Here is a 23361-nt window from a genome sequence, read left to right on the forward strand (position 1 = left end):
TATATCTCGCGACTCTAATGTGCTAGCACGCTGATTTTGGTGTCATATGAAAGATCTGTCGGTTTAAGCCGGACGTATTCAGGAATGCCTATAGCTATATTCCCGACAAAGTCATACCCCCAATTTTTTAAATTGGTTATTTAATAATGTATAAATTACGCAGTTATCTAGCATTGATGTAATTTGTGATAGAGTAATGGTATTTGCTGATACTAGTTCTAAGATTCACCATGGGATTACTTGACATTCACCTTACAGTTGACAAATTTCACACAAAACCCCAACCATTTAATCTGCCCAAGTGAATTTTGAACCCATGTCTGAGCACAATCTCCTATCATGAGTCTTATCTACACTGATCGTCTTAATGAATGTTGTCACCCTGTTTGTACACATCAGGAATTGTAGATTTCCCATGAGTTTTTTTTATTTTCTGGTGTATGAATCTTCTTCTTGTTACTTGGTCGTAAAACTTGGTCACCAGCTGTTTCTTTATCTATATCTAATGAATGTCAGAAATGTATTAGTTATACATTTAGAAACAATGATCTGACAAACTCTGTTTATGTAGGATTATATCAGTATTTAAATGATGTTTGTAAGTAAGTGATTAAAAATTTGTTCAACATTCTGGGAGTTGAAAGGTCAAAGGGATTTCCTCTGGTAATCTAGAAAATACGAAAAGTGTGCTATGCGAAATATAAATGATCAATCTTCTTAATGTATCCAGCTGTTTGCTGACAACATAAAGTCCACTGTAGTCTATTCACTTGTTGTTTTTCACGAGAAATGAGGGGTATTTTGATTGGTGTTCATTATAGATGCCTGTTGCTAGTAGCCAGAGGTGGGGTGTAGTCGATATATACTGCAGGGCTGTCTTCTGCAACTGGTACTGATGATTTTAATTTAATATAAAGCATCACCCACTGAAAATTAGTAGGATAGGGGCAGCTTGTACACACTTAAATATTTGACTTACAAAATTATCCTAAGAACTGTCGATTTAATCGATTAATTCAACCAATTAAATTAATTTTAAAATCCAATTAACTGATCAAATGTGTTTTAAACTTTAGAATGGTTTAAACGGAATAAACTTACAGGCAAGACTTGGAGTCGGACTTCAGGGACATAAGTTCACCCTTATCTCTTGCGTAATTTATGTCCTTGATGAACTGCTTTTACATTTTTGCCAAGTGGATATTTGAGTATTAGTAATATCAAACATTCCTTAGTTAGCATTACAGCCACTGATTTGGGATCTGATTGTCTGAGCAGAAGGATCAAGCTACAGTAATCCAGAGGGCTACACTACACTGCGTGTGATTGCATCTCCGAGCCTGAACCAAGACCAGCTGTGGAGGCTGTTCGATCTTGTGCCGGGACTGGACTTCCTTCATCTCGACACCAAGTCCAGGCTGGTGAGTAGCAAGGCTGCGGGACAAGTTCTCTGTTCTGTCTTCTCTTTCTTATTTTTCCACTTTTAATTTTCATCATCCGATCGAAACATTCACTTAAATGTTATAGTTATTACCTGCATTATATGAGAGGAGCTATCATAAATGCTGCCTGTGGTACATCAATAAGGGTCAACAGTTTACCCTGGTCTGCGAATTCATTATAGCAAACGTGTCATTGTGTGCTGTTTCTCACACTAATTAGCTCTTGATATAATTTTAAAAGTCATATTGAGTTCAGATAAGTTTGTGAAATAATATCATATAAATTAGTTTTTATTTTCAGTCAATCACTTATCATGTTAAGATGGCAGAAATGAATTCTGTTACATCAGGCTACCATGTAACGCCAAGATGAGAAGGCCACGTCATCTGAAAACCTCCACGGTACACCTTTCATATTATGCCTCTCACCACGGCAAATAGACCGAAATTTTCTTTTACATCCACTTCACTGCAGTCTTCCAATATATTGAACTTTGTAAAGAACAAGCCTTAGCCTTCAGTTTTACACAATAATAATTTCAGACGATTTTAATTTTACAACTCGGGCACACTGCGTGCCTTTTTTAATATATTGTATAAATTATAATTATATCCACTGGAAGGTTTTCTATCTGAATGTTAATTTAATACCATGTATGCCATTTAGCCACTTTAAGAAAAAGTATGCATGGTTAGACTATTTATTAGCGTTTTATAGATGGTGTTTAAATAATATTTTTCACCATGTTCAAATGTTTGTTAGTAAACTATCACCTGAAGATGACTTGAAAGTAAGTCGAAAATATTCGTGACGTATATTAATATTGTATCCTGATCAATAAAAGAATTGTATTCCAATGGATACCATCCCATTGTGGAATCCTGGGAAACGAGAATGCGGATGCTTTAGCAAAGAAGGGCAGCACTGCTACTTACAGACCTGTTACTAAATCTGCGTATTACTCTGTGAAGAGATTTTTTAAATCTACATACTTAGACTTCAACAAACAAAATTGGATAACTCAATCCCAAGGGAAAAAATGGAACTCTCTGCATCAAAATCCACAGTTAATTCCCGATTTACCACGAAAATCGTCTGTAGCTGCATTTAGATTGGCAACAGGCCATGATTGTTTGGCCAAACACCTGCATAGAATTGGAATATATCAGTCCCCTAACTGCCCATTGTGCAACTCAAACCAAGAAATGGATTCGGAACACCTCAAAATCTGTGCTTCAGTGGCTGGCCATGATAATATCTTTGAAAAATATTGGGAGTGCAAGAGGTCAAATGACTTTATTGTCAAACGCTTGGCATTAGAAAACAACAACAACAACATATTGTATCCTGACGTAACAGAATTCATTTCTGCCATCTTAACATGATAAGTGATTGACTGAAAATAAAAACTGATTTATATGATATTCTTGATATAATGTCAGCCCTTGAAAATTTTAGTTTGTGTTTAAGAGAATTTTCAGAGGAAGCTTCAGATCCTGAATGTGATCTACACACATTTTCTTGATCTTTACGTAACAAATGAAGAGTCCACTGCAAGAGTGATGGATGTCACTTTCTTGTCGAAAATGAACCAAGACTGTCAAAGCACAGCTTAAGACATATAGAATGTACATAGAGAGTTATATGGCATTAACGCTGATAGTCATTGTCCAGTAATGATCGGAAAATCACAGTTAGGCTTTGAGCACTAAGCATTTCAAACTTTCAATTGCTTTCCTGCAAAATGTATTCCAAATGACATCCATCATTCTTGCAGTGGACTCTTCAAATGTGTAAAGTGAAAGAAAAGTACTTTTGTGAATAAATAAATGATTATTTGTCTAGGGCAAGGGCCAAGCAATTGCTGTCTACAACAACCCGCAGGCAGCCGCATATGCCAAGGAGAAACTGCATGGATTTGAGTACCCACCTGGACAGAGACTTATTGTGAAAGCAGAAATGAATGTTCATGGTGACTTACCCTTGTAAGTACAGTTGCTGTTGATGGTGGAGTGAGGGGTGGGGAACTAGTGTGAAAAATATGTTATCAGTGTAACCAGGTGCATGAAAGAGAGCTGGTTTATAAATAAATAAGTAATTGTTAAAATTTTTTAAAATGTCTAAGAGATTTCCTTGGTTTTAAATTAAAAGTAATTCGTAAAATGCATTTCTGAATTATAGAAACCCTCTGAATAGTGATTACATTGCCCAGAGTATTATACTATTTATAATATAAGACAGATTGAGCATTTGCAAAATATATATTTAACAAGTTTGTACGATCAAGAGTTTGTTTTGGACATCTTATAGTATAACAAATTTTGTTTAGTTTGTTAGAGACATAGTCAAGATGGGGATTCCAACAGAGATTATATTATCATCGAGAATTATGCCCTAGAATTTACATGTAGGGGCAGTAGTTAACTGAGAGTTACGAGAAATAAAATTGAGTACTGGGTCTTTCCCGGGGGGTGAAAGGTAGTCAGAGCATGGTGCCTACCACACCACTTCATTCTAGTGCCGAGGTCATGGAGAGCATGGGGCTCTACCTCCATGCCCCCCGAGTGCATTCATGGCATGTTACGGGGATACCTTTACCTGTTTACCACTTTTAAATAATCTGTTCTTGTCAACATTCATTATGAGCCTGTTAGCGTCACACCAATTTTCATGATATTTATTACTTTAATCTGTTCATAATGACTGCTCCTAAAATCGGAGTCAGAACTGTTGGAATTACATAGCATCACTTGTTTTCTCTCATGTTTTAACACTTTTCTGAAAAAGAGTTGCAGCATTATTCTTGGCAGCCATTCAACCCTTGTTGTGTTGGTTTTTAATTAAACACTTGTTTTGTAATTTGCATGAAGTTTGTAAAATAAATATAAGAACAAATTAAAAAGAAAATTAATACCCAGGAAGTGGAGAGAGATAGGCGAGCTATGTGGATGATGGAGACTGGATTTCTCTGCTTATTTTTTCGTGAAAAAAAAAATCGATAGCATAGACCTTAAAATTCTTCTTTCAGATCATTGGTTGGTCAGAGAAAAGTCGGTTTATTTATTTTTATTTTTTAATTTTTTTTATGTACTTGGCCTATTTATTTTTGTAAATTGAAATGAGCACCCAGAATGGCACAGGAGCAACCTCCACAAAGATCTTCGGCTGTCTTAACTATATGATGATGATGTATCACCTGTTTTATGTAGCCATCTTTCTCATTTGAACAGTTACAAGTACAGTATGTTGTTGTTCATTAAATAGTGATTATAGTGCCAAGAAAATTACTTCTGCAATGAAATATGAAACATTAATGAACTATTCAATGTCTCTATTAATTATATGAAAAACATCAGTTTCAGAAACTTTCATTTTACTGTTAGTTATAATGCTGCTGGCAGGGAATTGCCTTGGATATGCTGAAATGTCTGTCATTATCGCATAAGATATCAGTACTTCTTCCCTTTGGTTGCAAAATCTTGTCTCTATTTCTGATTTCTCATATTCTCCCAGCTGACCTTTTTGTTCTCGTATCACTTGAGTCATTTATAAAATACATTTACTCCACAAGTGAAACAAATTGCATTTTAGTCTGTAGAGTGTGTTTACACCAATCTCTTGGCTACGTTAATGACAGTTTTTTGTGCAGTGGTAGTTTATATTTTAGTCGTTATTTTCATGAAATTTCAGCAGAAGATGAACTTTTTCTCTCTAATTTCTTGTGTAAACAGGCCACACATCTCGAGAACCAGTGCTCCATATGCTGGCGCCACTTCCCCAAGGCTAGGCTCGAGTTCAGGGCCTCCTGCAGCAGGGACTCGCAATCCTGGTCTGCAGACTGACCTCGCTACTCTTGCGGAGACTATTGCCCAGGCAACATCCATCATTCAAGCAGCGGGCCTTACACAAGGTAAGGATTACATGCAGACTTATGCAAGCTTCTGTATTTGTCATTCAAAGTGTGGGTGTTCAGGCCTACTTCATTATTTCTGTTTTTGCCGTTTTTAAACACGAATAGGGTGCACCATTGCTCAGAGAAGGACTCAATTACAAGGAGGAAGAATAATGTTTTAACTTTCTGGCCTCTAGTGTTTTTATATTAAGTTATGTGATATTTTTTGCACACTTGTTGCAGGTGGTGCAAATAATACTTCACAAAGTCGTGGTGAAACATACGATCCCACATACTGCTCAGTTAAACTGCCTGGACCTCAGCCTCTTGCCCCCATGGAGTCGGAAACAGCTGAAAGGTGCGTGAATATGCAGTAGAATAGCAATCTGGTTAAAAATTGGTAGAAAATATATAGTGTAATATGTTAATGTATACAAACACAAAAAGTCCTTAAATACATTTATGCTCGACCATGCCGAAATGTAGTAATTATACACCTGGTAGTAGCCCTTTAATGCACCTCATTAAAGTATGCCTATTCATTATAATTCAGTTGTTCAGCCAATGAGAAATCACCATTGTACCATTATAAAACCGCAAGTATCGATTATTCTCGGATATGCAATCGAAAGACAATTAGCAAAAAGTCATGGAGGCTGGAAATCCAATACTGTCGCAGAAGGTTATGTTCTGTTACTATAATAATTAGCGTTAATTGTAAATAATATTCAAATAAATTCAATTTGCCATCTCGTTTTTCAATTCTAAATCAATTTCCAGGTTATATCAAGGCTAATGTTCATGTTATTCTCTAGATTATATCAAGGTCAATGACATTCGTGCCTCGGGAAAAATCAATACTTTCGCGTCTGCGCACATCTCACAATTCAGGTTAGTTCCGCTCCTCACTTACATAACCATAACATGAATACTTATGAATAATTTCAAGTTAGAAATATGGTCGAGCATAAAAAGTCGTATGAAACTTGCCTATAATGGTAATTAAGATGCTCGTATGAAAATTATGAAACTCACTTGCGCTCGTTTCATAAACAAACATACTCGCGTCTTAATTATTACCATTATAGGCTCGTTGCATAGTGTACTATTATAAATTAGTACAGCTATTTTCATTCTATGAAGTAGAAAGCATTTTGTAAACTTTCGTAGATCAGAGATAGTGAAAAGTGTCTTCCCCCCCCCCCCCCCAAATATATTATATGGATACTTCTACAATTTCAGAATTCTCATTTGAATAGTAAGGATAGTAACCCTAGATATAGGGCCTATTTGAAGAATTAGGCAAAGGTAGATCAGATTGCTAATTATATCCCTGGTTTGAAATACCGGTACACAAACTCACCACTATTACATTTACTCTGTTGAGCTTTATTAGGTATACCTGATAAGTTCCTGAAAAATATTTAAGCATTTGTGCTACCATTTGCTTAACTTGGCACAAGCTGTTTGAACTATATAGTACTCCATCTTTTTTATTCAGAAAAATAACAAGTCTTATACATACTTCTTACGAGGAAAAACATGTTAAAAGGGTAAATTGAAAAATTGTAACTGAATTATAACATAATCATTATCGAAATTGAATGAAGTGTATACAGTATTGATAATTTGGAATGAGGCATTAGGAGCTAACGAGCCGGTTGGAACTTGCCATGTTTCAGGTTGTTCATAGTGTGTCAGCCCAGCCCTCCTCCCATGTTCGCCATCAGAGATGTGTTTGGCCGCTTTGGCAATCTGATTGACGTGTATATGCTGAGTGGCAAGAACTGTGGCTATGCCAAGTACGCCAGTAAGGAGTCTGCAGAGCAGGCTATACAGGTAAGCTGGGAGTCCACAGTGTTCCTAATACCCATCCGAAAATCCTGTCAAATAGGCCTTAATTTTCGAGATACAGTGCAGCACGCTAAAGGTGTAATTTAAAATCCCTCGGCACACTCATATAATTCCAAACTAGGGAGAAATGTTGAGGGTTTTAGGAGGGAATGTGTGGAGTGAAATTGGCCAATCAGTCTTCAGTTCAGCAGCACTCATTGTCAGCACCAGTTCATAGATTTCTCGTAAAATGGAATATTTTGTAAAATTAAATTTATTAATTTTATATGAACTCAGAAAAGTTATAAATTGGATTTTATGAAGTCCTAAATCTCTATTTTTAGCACATTGAAATTCGTAGGTAAAATTTGGACCCCTCCAGAGGTCTGCATCGGACATTTTCGCTCGAGCGCCAAGTAGTTCATAGCATAATCCGATAGGTAGCACATATGCATGATGGGCAAAATTGTGACGAGCGATAAATCCTCGAACAGTATAAGCCGAGCGTTAGACATTCGTTCTTGTTACAGTGATGAACTGTGTAGTAACATCATAGATGTTTATCATTTCAAAACTTTGCAGTATTTAACTAACCTCTCCATAGTACAACTACAAAACTTGCTTTAAAATGTAATATAAATGTTGTAGGTAAATGTTTTTTTTTCCACACAGGAGTGATTTTGTTTTTGCCACATCTGGTAGATGTTATTGGATGTAAATGTAGTTATTATAAACGGAGAACACAATCGCGATAATGCAAGAACTGTATCAAGCTGTCTAGTAATAATAATCTCTAATAATTAGTGTATCAATCTTTGCGTCTGTAACAGTTGTGCAGCATGATTATTCGTTTTATTATATTTTCTGTGACGTTATCTCTGTACTAATATTGTTATTAATCTACTGCTATATCAATAATATTTTGTAAAACGTTTCTACATTGTCGCAGTATATAGGCGGAACACTATGTATGGACCTATCATATTATATATGTGGTAAATCAAATATTGAATAATTATTAATTAGCAATAATAACTATATCGAAGTTTTTCATACTATTTTATTTATAACTTCATGTTCCTGTCTTGGTACGTTCCATTGACTGTTCCATTAAACGTTTGTCATAAACGCAGAAAATAAAGCCTTATTTTTACCGTGTGAGCAAAACATATGTGTATCTTATCTGTCGCCTTCCATACAAGATAAGACATGTCGGTGAGATGACCTTGTACTGTGCTTCTATTTATTACGAGCATATCACAACCGATTGTATCTCACTCGAGGGTGCGACACTCGTCCGAGTTCAAGCGAGCGATATAACTCCATTGCAGCACTCTGGTCCCCTCAGTTTCGTTGTATGGAGGTTTTATTGTACATACATAATATCCAGAATCTGTGTGTAGTTCCGGATGTTGGATATGTTAAGTTTTAGGACATGATGGAATACCTAAAAGTCTACTTCAGCTCATTTACCTGCCTTATTTTACTTTTCTGGGGGTCTGCATTAAAACTGCAAATCTAGCTTTCAGGTATAGCTCCCTGTGAAGCTGATTTGAATAATTTCAAGGGAAAAATTGTTCGGGGGTCGGGTATCGAACCCGGGACATTTGGTTAAACGCACCAATGCTCTGTCTACACTTTTGATAGAACCTTGGTGTATTTAGTTAAAGATCCCGGAATAATTTTTCCATTGAAATTATTCAAATGAGCTTCACAGGGAGTTATACTTGAAAGCTAGATTAGCATAATACACGTCACTGTTCGTTAACATAAAACCACATTCAAGTCACAGAGTTTGTGTGCACTCAATGTTGGTTACATTAAAACTCTTCATTAATTTATCTAGCTCGCAATAAATAGAATTAGATCCTGTGTCGTATAATTGATTTCATTTTCTTTTTCTTTTTTTAACATAGACTCTTCATGGTCAAGAAGTGTGTGGCATTCGTCTGAAAGTAATGGCTGCTGATCCACGAAATGATGATCGCAGGAAGAGGCTGCGCATGGATGACCACGATCCATAAGAGATGCACACGAGGTAAGTCCACCTCAGCATTTCTGCATTGTGTTCACATTACTCTGTATGTATTAGTTCTCAACATTGTGAACTATTAACATAAAAGAGAGCTATATTCCACTTAGTATGGGTAATCTTCGGTTCTTTCCTGCTTGGTTCTGTTTCATAGTTCTCTTGTCTTGTAGACTGTATATACTTAATTTCTAACACCTTGTTTCTGTGTGTACTCCTGCTACCTCATGACACTTAGTTGTGTTCCTTCTGCGTTTTTTTGTTGTTTCGTTTCTGTTGAAGTGACTGTGGGATATTAATTCCACAATTAGAACTAATCTGTGTAGGCAGATGCTCACAGAAGCTGAGTATTGTCCTCCACCCTCTACTGGCAGGTATATGCAGTAGATATGAAAATCAAATATTTATGTGTTTTTTCCATATTTCATATTTAAGTCATGCACCAAAGCTGAAGATTTTCTTACCATTTTAGATGTTGCCTGCAATGCTGTAAATAGAGGTGTGGATTTTTTCTGCATCGGTGATAGTGATATTATTGAAGGGGAAATGATAGAATAGTAATGGGAAGTATCCCTCGGAAATATATTCCATTCCTATATTTTTCCACCATAAAAGTCACCTGGATTAGTCGTATTTTCAACCTAGGTCTCTGGCATTAAAAGCTGAGCACATAATATGAAAGTATTGGTAGGCTAGATGTTGAAGCACATATAAAAGTGTTGCCAGGTTAGATGTTTTTTTTTATTGGGTTATTTTACGACGCTGTATCAACATCTAGGTTATTTAGCGTCTGAATGAAATGAAGGTGATAATGTCGGTGAAATGAGTCCGGGGTCCAGCACCGAAAGTTACCAGCATTTGCTCGTATTGGGTTGAGGGAAAACCCCGGAAAAAACCTCAACCAGGTAACTTGCCCCGACCGGGATTCGAACCCGGGACACCTGGTTTCGCAGCCAGATGTGCTGACCATTACTCCACAGGTGTGGACCGGTTAGATGTTGAAGCACATATAAAAATATTGGCAGGTTAGATGTTGAAGCATATAAAAGTATTGATAGGTTGATGTTGAACCCAGGGTTGGAACTTGACGCATAACAGAGATGTTACATGACTTAATGACCATATAGTAGAGTTAGAAGAGCCAATACATTATACATGTCGAGAGGCTTCAAGGTGGCAGCCCCATGACTAGACTTACCCTGCTTTGGGCTCATAACTCACTCAGGGGATATTCTTATCATTGATAAGTCTTATAGTTTATTACATCTTGATGTATAAAATTGTTTTTACATTACATATTTTACATGTAAATTACGTGTAAAATACCTACAGGTAATATACTACTACTGGTTGAAGTACACAATCTGAAGTTACAGTTAGTCCCAGAAATTGGTAACTGTCCCTGTAATGCTGGGTGTCAAAGCCTGAACTTCGGAGTCCAGAGCAGTTTACTATTCAGCTTTCTATTGCGTACTGCATGGGGATGTTGCTATGTGAATCAATTAATGTTCTTTTATTATTGGGTTTGCTAACAAATACATAAGTTAGTGAGTACATTGCAGAGGTATGTGTTCAGCTATTTAATGTTGTAAGGTGTATATTTCTGAGCGTTAGGACTTTGAAAACATAATTTTGATCAGAATTATAAGTTTAACCGAACCAATACACCTCTAAATACAATATTGTTTGCCGATGATCAGGCTATATTTACAACCACAGAAGATGACCTGCAACGAGCTTTGTTTAAACTGAACTGCATCGCAAAAGAATATGATCATCAAATGTCTACTAAAAGACTAAAGTGATGGGTTTTAAGGGAACAACGCCATTAAGAACAAAAATAATTATTAATAATGAAATCATAGAGCAAGTGAACTGTTTTAATTACCTAGGTTGCATGATGTCATATGAACAAATTAACGACATAGATAGGAAGCTCTCTAAATTCCAGCAGTTAATTGGCGCGATAAAAAGAACACTAAAGAAGAAAGTTAGGACCGACACAATTTTACAAAACAATGACAATTCCAACATTAACCTATGGATCGGAAACATGGTGTGTGACGACTCAACAAATGAAGAGAGTAGAAGCAGCTGAAATGAGACTGCTAAGGCCAATAGCAGGATATAGCTTATTGGACCACAAGCTAAATGAAGACATACTACAGGAACTAAATATGCCAAATATTATAGAAACGATTACAGAATGTAGGAATAAATGGCATGAACATATATCTATACTAAAAGCCAGATTATGAACTGACTAAACAGGAAGTAGTTAGGTGGGCGAGAGGAAAGTGCGGGTTAAAGGGGTAGTCTGTGCAGCGATGACACGTTGAGTGTGGGGGGTGGAGGGGGGAAGGAGAACGGAGCTTTTCATTGGATCTCACGTGAAAATGTCGTCTGCTAATGAAAATCTGGCAACGGGATCACGGAGACAGTGTAGTCAAATTTCCCAGTTCATTTCTAACACCACGTGCATTACAAGTCGCATTTCGTACCAGTGTCATTAACTCGTGCTTCCTTAAAACAGTAATTTTAATTACTAATATTGTTGATAGTGTTATCGCGAACTATATAAAGTAGTACTTGAATAGAATAATGAATTCTCCCGAGTGCTACGATAAAAAAAGGAAGCGGGTTTTTAAGTCTGGAGAGAGAGAAATGATTTTGTCTGTATACAAATATTACCGACAAAAATGTAAATGGAGGCATTACATCGGTAGAAGAAGCAGTGCGGCAAACGGCTGAGGTGATTTACTTAACTGTTCTCATTTCCATATTGTATACACTAAATTAATAGTAGACCTAATAGCGTCTGAATACTCTTATTTATTTATTTTAAACAATGGCTCAGCTGGCTCGAGTTTTCTTTTTAAATTTGTATATTTGCTTATTGATATATTATGTGAATTAATAATAGTAGTAGTAGTAGTAGTAGTAGTAGTAGTAGTAGTAGTAATAATAATAATAATAATAATAATAATAATAATAATAATAGTAATAGTAATAATAATAATAATAATAATAATAATAATAATAATAATAATAATTGAATATACTCGTACATGACTCAGTCAGTATAAATATAAAATTAAGATAATATCTATTAAATAATAATTATTATTATTAATGTACAAAAATAGCTAAATAATAAATTTGATTTATAACGACAACTCAAAATAAAATAAAAATTACTATAATATATCTTGATATATTAGTCAACACTATATTACTAATTATTATTATTATTATTATTATTATTGAATCGTTGTCTGTTTGCTTAACTGAAATGTTTGAATTCGTTATATACTTCTTTATTATATCAATAATTGAAAACACAGCTGCGACAGTTATTTTAAACATATCGGTGACAAACGCTGAAGACGCTTTGAATCTCGCGCCACTATGTGGCAACACAGCTCAGAAATAGAGCAACAGAACGTTACTTCTGGTTTAGTCGGTTCATAACCTGGCTTTTAGTATAGGATGGAATCAACCCACATCCCATATCGACTACACCATTATAAACCTCAAGGGAGAAGACGAATCCGACGCCCTAGAATACGCTGGAAAGACCAATTTTAATACTGCTGTGGAGACGAAACAGGCCAATGGGCCTAAATCGTATTGATGATGATGATGATGATGATGATGATGATGATGATGATGATGATGATGATGGTGATGAATTATAAGTTTTAAGTTTTTTATATTTTGTGATTTATTGTTACTGGTATTTCTAGTTTCCAAAATAGTACGTATAGTTGATAAACTGGATTTTGCTCACAGATGTGCTGTTTGCACTCTTGTAACCTGAAACATACTTTTCCTTCACTCTACTACAAAACTTAATTTCTGATTGTTTGTTTGTTTTATGTGCTTTTTATAATTCTCACATCAAGGAATTGACTGCCTCCGTAGTCTGTTGCTCAGCATGCTGGCTTCCAGATCTGGAGGTCCAGGGTTCAATTCCCGGACTCTGCTTTTGGTGAATTTTTCTTGAAGATGAAAAATTGCCTGGGTGTCTAGAGTCTGGACATTTGTATGAATGTGAGTTTGCCAGGTTAATATTAATTAGCCAATCTTCTAAAAAATAAAATATATCGGGACTGGCGCTGGACAGTAACCTGAACACAAGTTTCAGTCTCACATTGTTGACACATAACTCCACCAGTTAGCACAACCATAAAGCACTAATAGATGCTAGAGAGTTAACAACAACGAAAGAAAAAAGAACACTGAATCATGCACCGAAAATTATGCATAATTCTGTTTCTTATGTCAGATTAAAGCTGATTAAATAAAATATATTTTGAATAAAAGAACTTGTGTAAATGTCTGATGTTACTGTATAAGAAACTAAGGTATTGATATTGTATGTTGTTGTTGTTATTATTATTATTATTATTATTATTATTATTATTATTATTATTATTATTATTACTACTGTAGTATTAGTATTATTATTTCAAGAAAAAATAAAATTCGAAATAATAGAATCAGGGAAATTATTCAGGTAGGCCTAGATTGTAATATTTTAGAGAGGTAATAGAAGAAAAATAAGTCTGTATGGACATTTAAAACGGATGACTGAGAACAGAATACCATGGAAGATACTGAATTGGATGGCAGAAGGAACAAGAGGAAGGGGTAGACCATGATTATGTTGGTTGGATGGTGTTCAATGGAGCATGCAGAGAGAAGGACTAAGTGATGATGATGCTATGGACAGGGACTTTTGGCGACAGCAGATTGGTTTGGGTTGAAGGAAAACCATTGAATAGAGGAATATTCCTCAAAAAATTATTTCATTGTGATTATTACTTCAAGGCTTTTAAGGAACCCTATCCTGAGCAAGATTAATCCAGTCCCTACCATCATATCCCACCTCCCTCAAATCCATTTTAATATCCTCCCATCTATGTCTCGGTCTCCCCAAAGATATTACTCCCTCTGGCCTCCCAACTATCTATACGCATTTTTGGATTTGCCCATACATGCTACATGTCCTGCTCATCTCAAATGTCTGGATTTAATGTTCATATTTATGTCAGGTGAAGAATACAATGCGTGCAGTTCTGTGTTGTGTAACTTTCTCCACTTTCGTGTAACTCCATCCCTTTTATCCCCAAATATTTTCCTAAGCACCTTATTCTCAAATAGCCTTAATCTCTGTTCCTCTCTCAAAGTGAGAATCCAAGTTTCACAGGTATACAGAACTACCAGTAATATATTATTATTATTATTATTATCATCATTATCATTATTATTATTATTATTATTATTATTATTATTATTATTATTATTATTATTATTTAGAGCCTTCTTGGAGGAAAGAAAGGACATTACAGTAAATTCAGTCAAATGTAGTTTAAAAAATGAAAAAAAGTAGTTACATAATTTTTTATGGACCTACATTATTATGGGGCGGCCGGGTAGCTCAGTTGGTAGAGCAGCTGGCTACGGACTGGAAGGTCCGGGGTTCGATCCCAGGTGGTGACGGTATTTTTTCTCGTTGCCAAACTTTCAGAACGGCACCGAGGTTCACTCAGCCTCCTATAAAATTGAGTACCGGGTCTTTCCCGGGGGTAAAAGGTGGTCAGAGCGTGGTGCCGACCACACCACCTCATTCTAGTGCCGAGGTCATGGAAAGCATGGGGCTCTACCTCCATGCCCCCCCAAGTGCCTTCATGGCATGTTACGGGATACCCTTACCTTTACCTTTACCTACATTATTATGTATTTGCAATTTCCCTCTTCCTTCCTCCTCAAAACTTCACATATTCAAGCACAGGTGGCTAAATAACATTTTTAAATACATTGGCTAATATTTCTAGATTTTCATGTAAGTGGCACATATCTTAAAGCAGCAGTTCTCAACCTTTTTCAGTGACGTATCACTATTTTTAATTTAAGACATTAGCTGTACCACTAACGAAATTTATAATGCCAAATCGCCAAGTGTCTCTCCGAGGGTCGTAATATACGCTTTTGTGCTCCAATACCAATAATTGCTTTATTTAGGCGTGTTTAATTTAAAAACCAGTTATATCTGCAAGTACACTTCCTGCCTGGGATCTGCAAGTATGAGTGGTGTCACACGGTGGGTAGAAACAGTACAACAGTATATGCTTGCTCATGCGCACTCTCTGTTTACAGATGAAGCTAACGGCGCTATGCTTTCAGATTCCAGGCGACTAGTGTACCACCCAGCAGTGACTCACGTATCACCAGTGGTACATGTACCATAGGTTGGAAACTGGTGCCTTAAAGATTTGAAGCTGTTAATTTTAGTACAATAATTGAAAGTTCAGTATAAATGCAGTTCTCCTATTCCTCATTGTGTCACACCTGAATGCATTAGCATGGATAAATATATAATAGGATGCGAAACTTACTGAGTTTCCCATAACACATGCTAGAGGCGCTAATGTAGAAATTGATCTTTCTGCCACCTGTTGGGCGGAGGAGAGCTTATTACATAAACTAAATAAAAACTAATTACTCCATGCATTTAGCAGCCCACCTGGTGAAGAAAATGTTAAACTTAGCAGACAGTATTCCCTCCCACCCTCACTGATATTCAAAACTAACCCAATTTAAAATAAAACATTTACATTTTTATTCCTCACAGCAGCTTTCACTGAAAATTCTTACCAGAGCCAACGGGAAGATAAAAGAGACGATCTATTTTACACTACCCAATTAAAATATAACCGGATAGAGACAGAAAATAAGCAAAAGGTTAGATAATTGGGATTGTATTCTTTGGGTATTTAGTGTACAGCACAAAAACTACTTAGTTCAATTTATTATATTACTATTATTTTACAATACATTCAACAACACTATTTTTACAACGTCCATGATCATCATGTTTAACATACACTACTTATACATATGCGTAGTATCACTTTATGTTCACTTATTAGCAAGTTTCTGGCTTCCATCTTGTCTTCTCAAGCAATGTTCAACGCAAGAGGACTAGTTAGATTCTATTCAAGCCTTCTTGGTCCAACATCTTGAACAAACGGTTAAATAGAGAACTCTGGGTAATGTACCCAACACTAGTTCTAATGTTCACCACCTACGACATCGGGCGCTGATCATCTTATTTGATCCCCCTGCCACCAGATGGTGCTGACCGCAGTTTCGCATCCTATTATATATTTATCCATGGTATTAGTCTCATCTCTATAAATTTCTTAAACAGCTATTACCTCTTGTTTCGAACCAATGACAAATATGCTTGTGAACTACAAATATATTCTCATCATTTTCCTTTCATGTCCTAAAAGAACCGTTATGGTATACAAGAATTTTCCTTCTCACTCTTCCTAGGGCACCCCAATGGTTTTTTACCATCTGGTTGGTAATTTAAAATCGCCCTAGGGATTCTAGATCTGGACATGTGGTTCACATGTTTGTTCCAGTTTTGTCGATATTGTTGGATGTGATCCATTATGGGCACCATTTCCAGCTCTTTTAAGATTTCATCATTTCTTATGTGGTCCTACTTGGTACAGCCTGTTGTTAGGCATATGAACCTCATATCACTATTCTAGCTTCCATGTTTTAAAGTGACGAAACAAGTACAGTAGAACTCCGATTATCCATCACCCTATTAACCGATTGTTGGATTATCCATCTGTCATTCTCTCCTTTTTTGTTGCAGAAAAAATATTGAGTACTGCAAATACATTAGTACCTTTTTTTTTATAGAGAGATATTATAAGCCTTTGTACTTACACGTTGTGATCTACTGTTCGAGTGACCTGTTTAATTTCTCTGCAAAACGTATTCCAGAAGTGCCAAAAGAATACATGATGTGCTAAGTATCGAAGAGAAGTGCATATAATTGAGTGGTTTTGGAAAAGAAGAACTGTGGTTCATCTCACTTCGGAATAGTTACAACTGTGCGAGATTTAATAAAAAAAGGATGAAGTGTATAAATTACTTAAATCTATGACATGAGACCTATAGTTTTCCTATCTTTCCACAGAAATCCATCATAGGACATTTCCTTGACCCTTAGAAACCCGTCATTGACATTCATTCATTCATAGTGTTCTGTCACTGCAAACCCAGCATTCACCAGTCTTTCCTATTTTCTGCATTCCTCTTAGTCTTCTCATATGATCTGCATATCTTAATGAGGCCTATTATTTGACAACTTCTTCTGTCCCGAAATCTTCTCCCGTTCATCATTCCCTCCAGTGAATCCTTTAGTAGGCAGTTTCTTCTCAGTCAGTGACCCAGCCAATTCCTTTTTCTCTTCCTGATCAGTTTCAGCATTATTCTTTCTTCACCCACTCTTTCCAACACAGCTATTATACTTAAAACTTCTGATCCACCACCTAATGTGTTAAAACACATGACCACGGAGGAAATTACCGAAACTGCATTATGCAACACTTCATTTATGAAAGTCTTCTATAGTATGGATTATCCGATTTTTTCGATTAACCGTTCAGCTCACCCCCTTCATTACCACGGATAATAGAGGTTCTACTGTAGTTCTATAGGCCGGGCTAGAAGGTAAACTTAGCTTTGTCACATGAGAACATAACTTTTCACAGGGGCTTATAATGCTAGCGACAAACTGACGATACAGTACTAACTGAGTGATGTTCTGTTGTTCGGCGGGACAATGTTGCCAGACTTACTGCATCAGCCACTATAATAATATAAATGTAGTTCTTTTGTGTACTGTGTCATTGCACTGTTATTGCAAGTGTAAAGTGTAAATCGTAAGCATTTCAAATACTCTGTCATACGCGTATTTGAAATATTCTGGTGAAAACTGCAAAACCCTTAACTCGTGCCATGACTATGTGGCAACTATGGACACTAACATGTCACTTCCTGTTTAGTCACCTCATAAGGTGGAAACTAATATGGTTATACTTCTACTTTCATGACTTCTTTGTAGAGTCCTTGCTTCATTCCCATAGCAGGTGATGGGTCATGTCAGTGTCTTGCATAAGCAGGCGCTAGTATTTCTTTGGACCACAGATGATTCATTGCACTGTTTATTATGCCTGCAGATTTATTAAATTTTGCAGTGTTGTCTAAAAATATAATTTTGTCTAAAATAATAATCTGAAGCCAAGATAATTGAATTGATGTACTCTTTTTTCATTTCTGTTATCTGTACAAATGCAAGTGCCATGAGCATTAAATTACTACTTATCTATACAAATTTTGCTTGGTATCAGGTCCTTACTGCAGAAAGCCATTATTGTAGATTTTTTAGTTGATATTTCCATAGAATATTTCTCAGTTATTAATTTTAAATAATACTTTAAAAAAACTTACTTTTTTACACTGAGGGAGTCCATGAATATAAACAGTGAAAAATATAGTGGGACTGCATTGGTAGTAATGCAGCTTATGTGGGTACATCTTTGTTACTTGTTAGCTTAAACAACAAGTTTAAGCCCCCTCACCACGACAAGGTGAGTACCCACGAGAGGGTTATATATAATTAATGTAATATATATATCCCAGGTGGTGACAGGATTTTTTCTCGTTGCCAAACTTTCAGAATGGCCCCAAGGTTCACTCAGCCTCCTATAAAATTGAGTACTGGGTCTTTCCCGGGGGTAAAAGGCGGTCAGAGCATGGTGCCGACCACACCACCTCATTCTAGTGCCGAAGTCATGGAAAGCATGGGGCTCTACCTCCATGCCCCCCAAGTGCCTTCATGGCATGTTATGGGGATACCTTTACCTTTTACCTTTTATATATAATTATACTTAAAAAAACTTACTTACTTACTTACTTACTTACTTACTTACTTACTTACTTACTTACTTAAATATATGAATAAAGAAGAACAATATCTTACAAGTAATTTTCAACTCATTTTTCATCATAATGATATCACAGACAATGCTTTTACCACTGCAGAAATGAACTTGGCAATATCAGAACTACACAATTCTGCTACAGGAGAGAATGAAATCCATAACAGCATGTTATTAAATTCCTCTAATAAAATTAGGCCTTGATTTGCCCATATGTGCTACATGCCCTGTCCATCTCAAACGTCTGGATTTAATGTTCCTAATTATGTCAGGTAAAGAATACAGTGCGTGCAGTTCTGTGTTGTGTAACTTTCTCCAAGGCTTATTTTGGGGTTTCGTAACAAGCTGTTTTTACGGTGATGGATTGTTAGCCCTTCGCCCAACCTCCAAGCTGGAGGACCACCCCTTATCGACTGTCCACGACTGCTTATTCAATATATTCGCAGTTACCCTCCATATCTGGAAGCCATCTCCTCTATTCGCAACCTGAGGATGCGCCATGCCGTGGTGATAGGGACCCACAATACATGGTCATCATCGTACTATTGCAATAATATTATTACTGTAACGGTTAGGTAAGGTAGTTTTGTATCTGTAATACGCAGTGATAAATGGTTGCATTCTGTTTCATTTGTTTGTCAAAGAGCTCACAGTGAAAGATATGCTGCTCTTACAGTTTGTAGGATTTTTATTTTTTGTTTTGATGCATACTATCTCCTCTCTAAATATTGGAACCATTTTTCAGAACATTCTGTATATTTTGGTTTTACTATGTATCCAATCCTGTGAAGATGTTCAGTTCAGATAAGTAGTGATGGCCAGTGAAAAGGTTGAATGCAACTACAGCAGGTTTTCTTAGCATTGTCAAAATATAAGACTTAAGGTGAAAATATACATAAATTTTCCTCTCAATTTTTTTTATTTTTCATTTGTTGAATTTCTTAATATTGAGTTATTTTTTGTGTCTTGAATTTTTGTAGCAAATATTTTTTCCTAGGAGGTTTCCATTTGCATAATATGTTCACTTTCTGTTTGGCGAGTGTATCTGCCATTTCATTTCCCACAATTTTATTCCAACATGAGTGGGAATCCATTATAGCATATCAATCTGAATAATTCCTGTACTTGAATTAAAAATACACATACACAAGTCATAAAAATATTCGTTACAGTAACATTCCTTGAAGATTGGATTTTTTTTTTGTCATAGTTATTGAAAAAGAGAATTGTCTCTTCACTAGTTCTTTTAAAATATGTGGTTACCATAGCTAAAATGATGGCACCATACATAGTTTAATTTCATGACATGCAAAGGCTCTCTCTTCGTTTCTCCTATGCACCATGACAGGATTCTTGGTTTCAGGGGCGAATGCTAGTCACGAAAGTTAGGCTTGCTCTTTTATTCATAGAGGAAGATGGGAGGATATAATAATTCATAATTAATAAAAATAATCAGACCCACATAAATAATTTATTTTATAATTATGAAATCATTATGAGTCATGGATCATATTCACTTATCAGATGTAGAAGTTCGATATGATATAACAAACATGGCCAACAAAACAGTTTATTCGACCCTGCCAGCCAATGCACATTGTTGTATTGAGCTGCACTGAACGAGCACACATTTTCTCTATAATGTCTGTCTTCACTTGAATAGTCCTTCAGGAAAATGGATTTAATAATAAGCTTTCAATAACACACAATTCCGAACTCATTGCAATACTTCTAATTAGTGTTTAAGAATTAATAATACCTGCAGCAGCTAACACATGCATTCCGCTCATACAATTACATTGCACTCGCAAATCACAGCACATTCCCGCTGTCGATACTGCTCTGTGTAATGTTAAATAGTCGTTGGTGTAGCTCTCGGACCAGAGCTTCAAACAACACATAACAGAAGCATGTGCGCCTAGGATGGACTAAGGAGGAAGGCACTTGCGCGCGCATCATATTCTCGCTATTTCTACGTCTTTCCTGTAGCTCTGAGAAACGAGCAAGCATTGCAATACTTGCGGTGTGCAACCTGTGATGGTATTACGCCTATACAGTATTCCAAAAATCAAAATAAATTTTAATGTACGTAATCCGATTTTGAGAAATAAATATTGGGCTTGCACAGCAAGCATAGCATGCCCTGAGAAATCGCCCCTGCTTGATTTCATCACTTGATATTGATGCTGTACTGTTGTGTTGGATATGCCACAGCAGATATGAAGACTTTCTTTTCATACATTTGTATCCATTTCATATTTTTGTATTTTATGACATATTATTTAAAACTTTAAAAATTCAAAGTACCGTAATTCTGCTGGCAGCCATTAGCAATTAACTTTATAGCACATGTATTTGTTTACAGCAAGGATGGTATTATCTGTGCATTTTGAACTGGCGGATCATGGTCACGTACAAATGTACAAAAGTACAAACCACAGATGAGTCACTGAACTGAAAACTGTGAAGTGAAGCACTGGTAATTCCTGCTGTCACAGCTGACTTTAGTTAAGAACAATAGTCCAGGATTGGGGTAAGCATACGTGGAAAATGCATTCCATTGCTTGACCTTGAACCGCCAGTTCAAAATGCACAGATAATACTGGGTGTTCAGTTCAAAGTGTCTATGGCTCACTGTATGCAGTCATGTGGCTAGCCGATGAGCCTATAGAATTCAATCTTCCTACACTTCTGCAGAGGTGTATTACCTATGAGCCAGAGAAGTTGCCTAGCAAGTACGGCGTTCATTCTGAAGAGTACTTACCGATACGTACGGTAACGCCGGTAGTGGCAGGAATGTGAACTGTTTGGAAACATGTACTGTCGGGATATGGGGAGAGGGTTAAGACGATTACTTACGTATTTGTTGACATTAACTTCGACGGTCAACATGGACACGGAGCATTTGATTTGTATTGTGGAATGTTGCCGTACACAACCGATGATAACAAATACCCTGTGTATGACTTGGCCGCGCAAAACACAGTTCGAAAGAGGTTATGGTAGCACACAGACCGTACAGACCGCCATCTGTTGCTACGACATTCAAGTTATACCGTACACATTCTCAAGTTCAGATTGAATGCCTTGAATAATAGGCAACTTCTCTGACATATAAGCTGAAACTCGCCTCAAATCGGTGACTCAACAGTGACGTCATGACACACTTTGAAATGAACACCCAGTAGTTACTTTGGCTGGAGTGTACTCGTAGGTTGAAAATTAAACTCAGGGGCCATAGAAGTAATTGTTTACATTATCGAATATTATATTTGTTGTAGTTTCAGTTTCATTTATGAAATAATTGCTTGTTTTAGGTAAAATAACATTTTCTTGTTTGTCATGTATGACTGTGTTGGTTGTAAGTCATACTTCGTTTTGCAATCTTTATGCTTACGTGCTGTTTATTTGTGGCACACCTCCTGCTGTATGAAAGGTGATTGCACATCATTTCTGCTTCCCTCTATGTAAACTTAGTTTGTATGAGTCATGACCGACGTACCGGAAGCCACCCATCTGTTTACTCCCCTCTATCTCAACCTCAGGAAGCAGGAACTTGCCGTCATCTTATCAGTGTTTATGTTGCACCCCCCATTATGTTGCGGCTTTATTTCCTTTCTTTATTAATTGTCGAACTTCTTGGTCAACCTCCATACCAGAAACTGATGTGGAAAGCTATAATGATTTCAAGTACTTGATGTTGATAATGTCACAGTCTAGTATACACAGTCGCAAAGCTCAGTACATAGTAAATATGCAAACATTAGATAGTTGCTCGCCACTAGGATCGCTAATATCGCCTCATTACAGGCAATGCAAAATAGTACCGTCACAGTCTATTGTTTCTAGCACCCTCAAAACTGAAGCTTCGTGACTGCATATAGTAGACTGGGATAATGTTGTGCCTTTTTAGTATGATCCTCTCCTCTACCATTTCCAGAAGAATAAGTATTTTTGTATAGATGTATTTGGTGTTATGTACTGTAACAGATCCTTGTGATCATGCTTTATATTTCTCCTGTGACATACGTGATATTGATACAAGTACCCTCTTGTTTGTAAGTGGTGTCTTTATTTTATGTTACCCCACAATTCACTTTTTCGAGTTTGATCAACATTGCACCAAGGATGTTGTTTAGTCAACTGTCCGAACACAGGTTTGAACCTCACAAGTGATACTGACAAAGCACCACTTATGGGGCAAATAGGCCAGGAGATAATGGGGTAGGGTGGCCAATTCCTTTCCCCCCGTCCATTGCATATGTCACCGATTAGCTACATATTACACTAATCAAACTGCAGATGTATACAAACAATTGAGGGGTTTGTCGGAAAAAGGGCGTATACGTCAA

General features: G+C 36.5%; 1 protein-coding gene across 1 annotated transcript in view; it reads left to right on the plus strand.

Moving 5' to 3' along the window:
* The window catches only part of LOC138706739 (RNA-binding protein 45), a 40608-nt gene that overhangs the window by 7060 nt on the left and 10187 nt on the right, over window positions 1-23361 (plus strand). Inside the window, exons 5-10 of the mRNA XM_069836376.1 lie at window positions 1279-1421; window positions 3289-3428; window positions 5175-5353; window positions 5579-5693; window positions 7018-7174; window positions 9085-9206. Of these exons, the coding sequence (XP_069692477.1) occupies window positions 1279-1421; window positions 3289-3428; window positions 5175-5353; window positions 5579-5693; window positions 7018-7174; window positions 9085-9192 (842 nt within the window). The 3' untranslated portion in view covers window positions 9193-9206. The remainder of the gene's footprint in view (window positions 1-1278; window positions 1422-3288; window positions 3429-5174; window positions 5354-5578; window positions 5694-7017; window positions 7175-9084; window positions 9207-23361) is intronic.

Source organism: Periplaneta americana, chromosome 9, assembly GCF_040183065.1.
Source record: "Periplaneta americana isolate PAMFEO1 chromosome 9, P.americana_PAMFEO1_priV1, whole genome shotgun sequence".
NCBI classification, from domain to species: Eukaryota; Metazoa; Arthropoda; class Insecta; order Blattodea; family Blattidae; genus Periplaneta; species Periplaneta americana.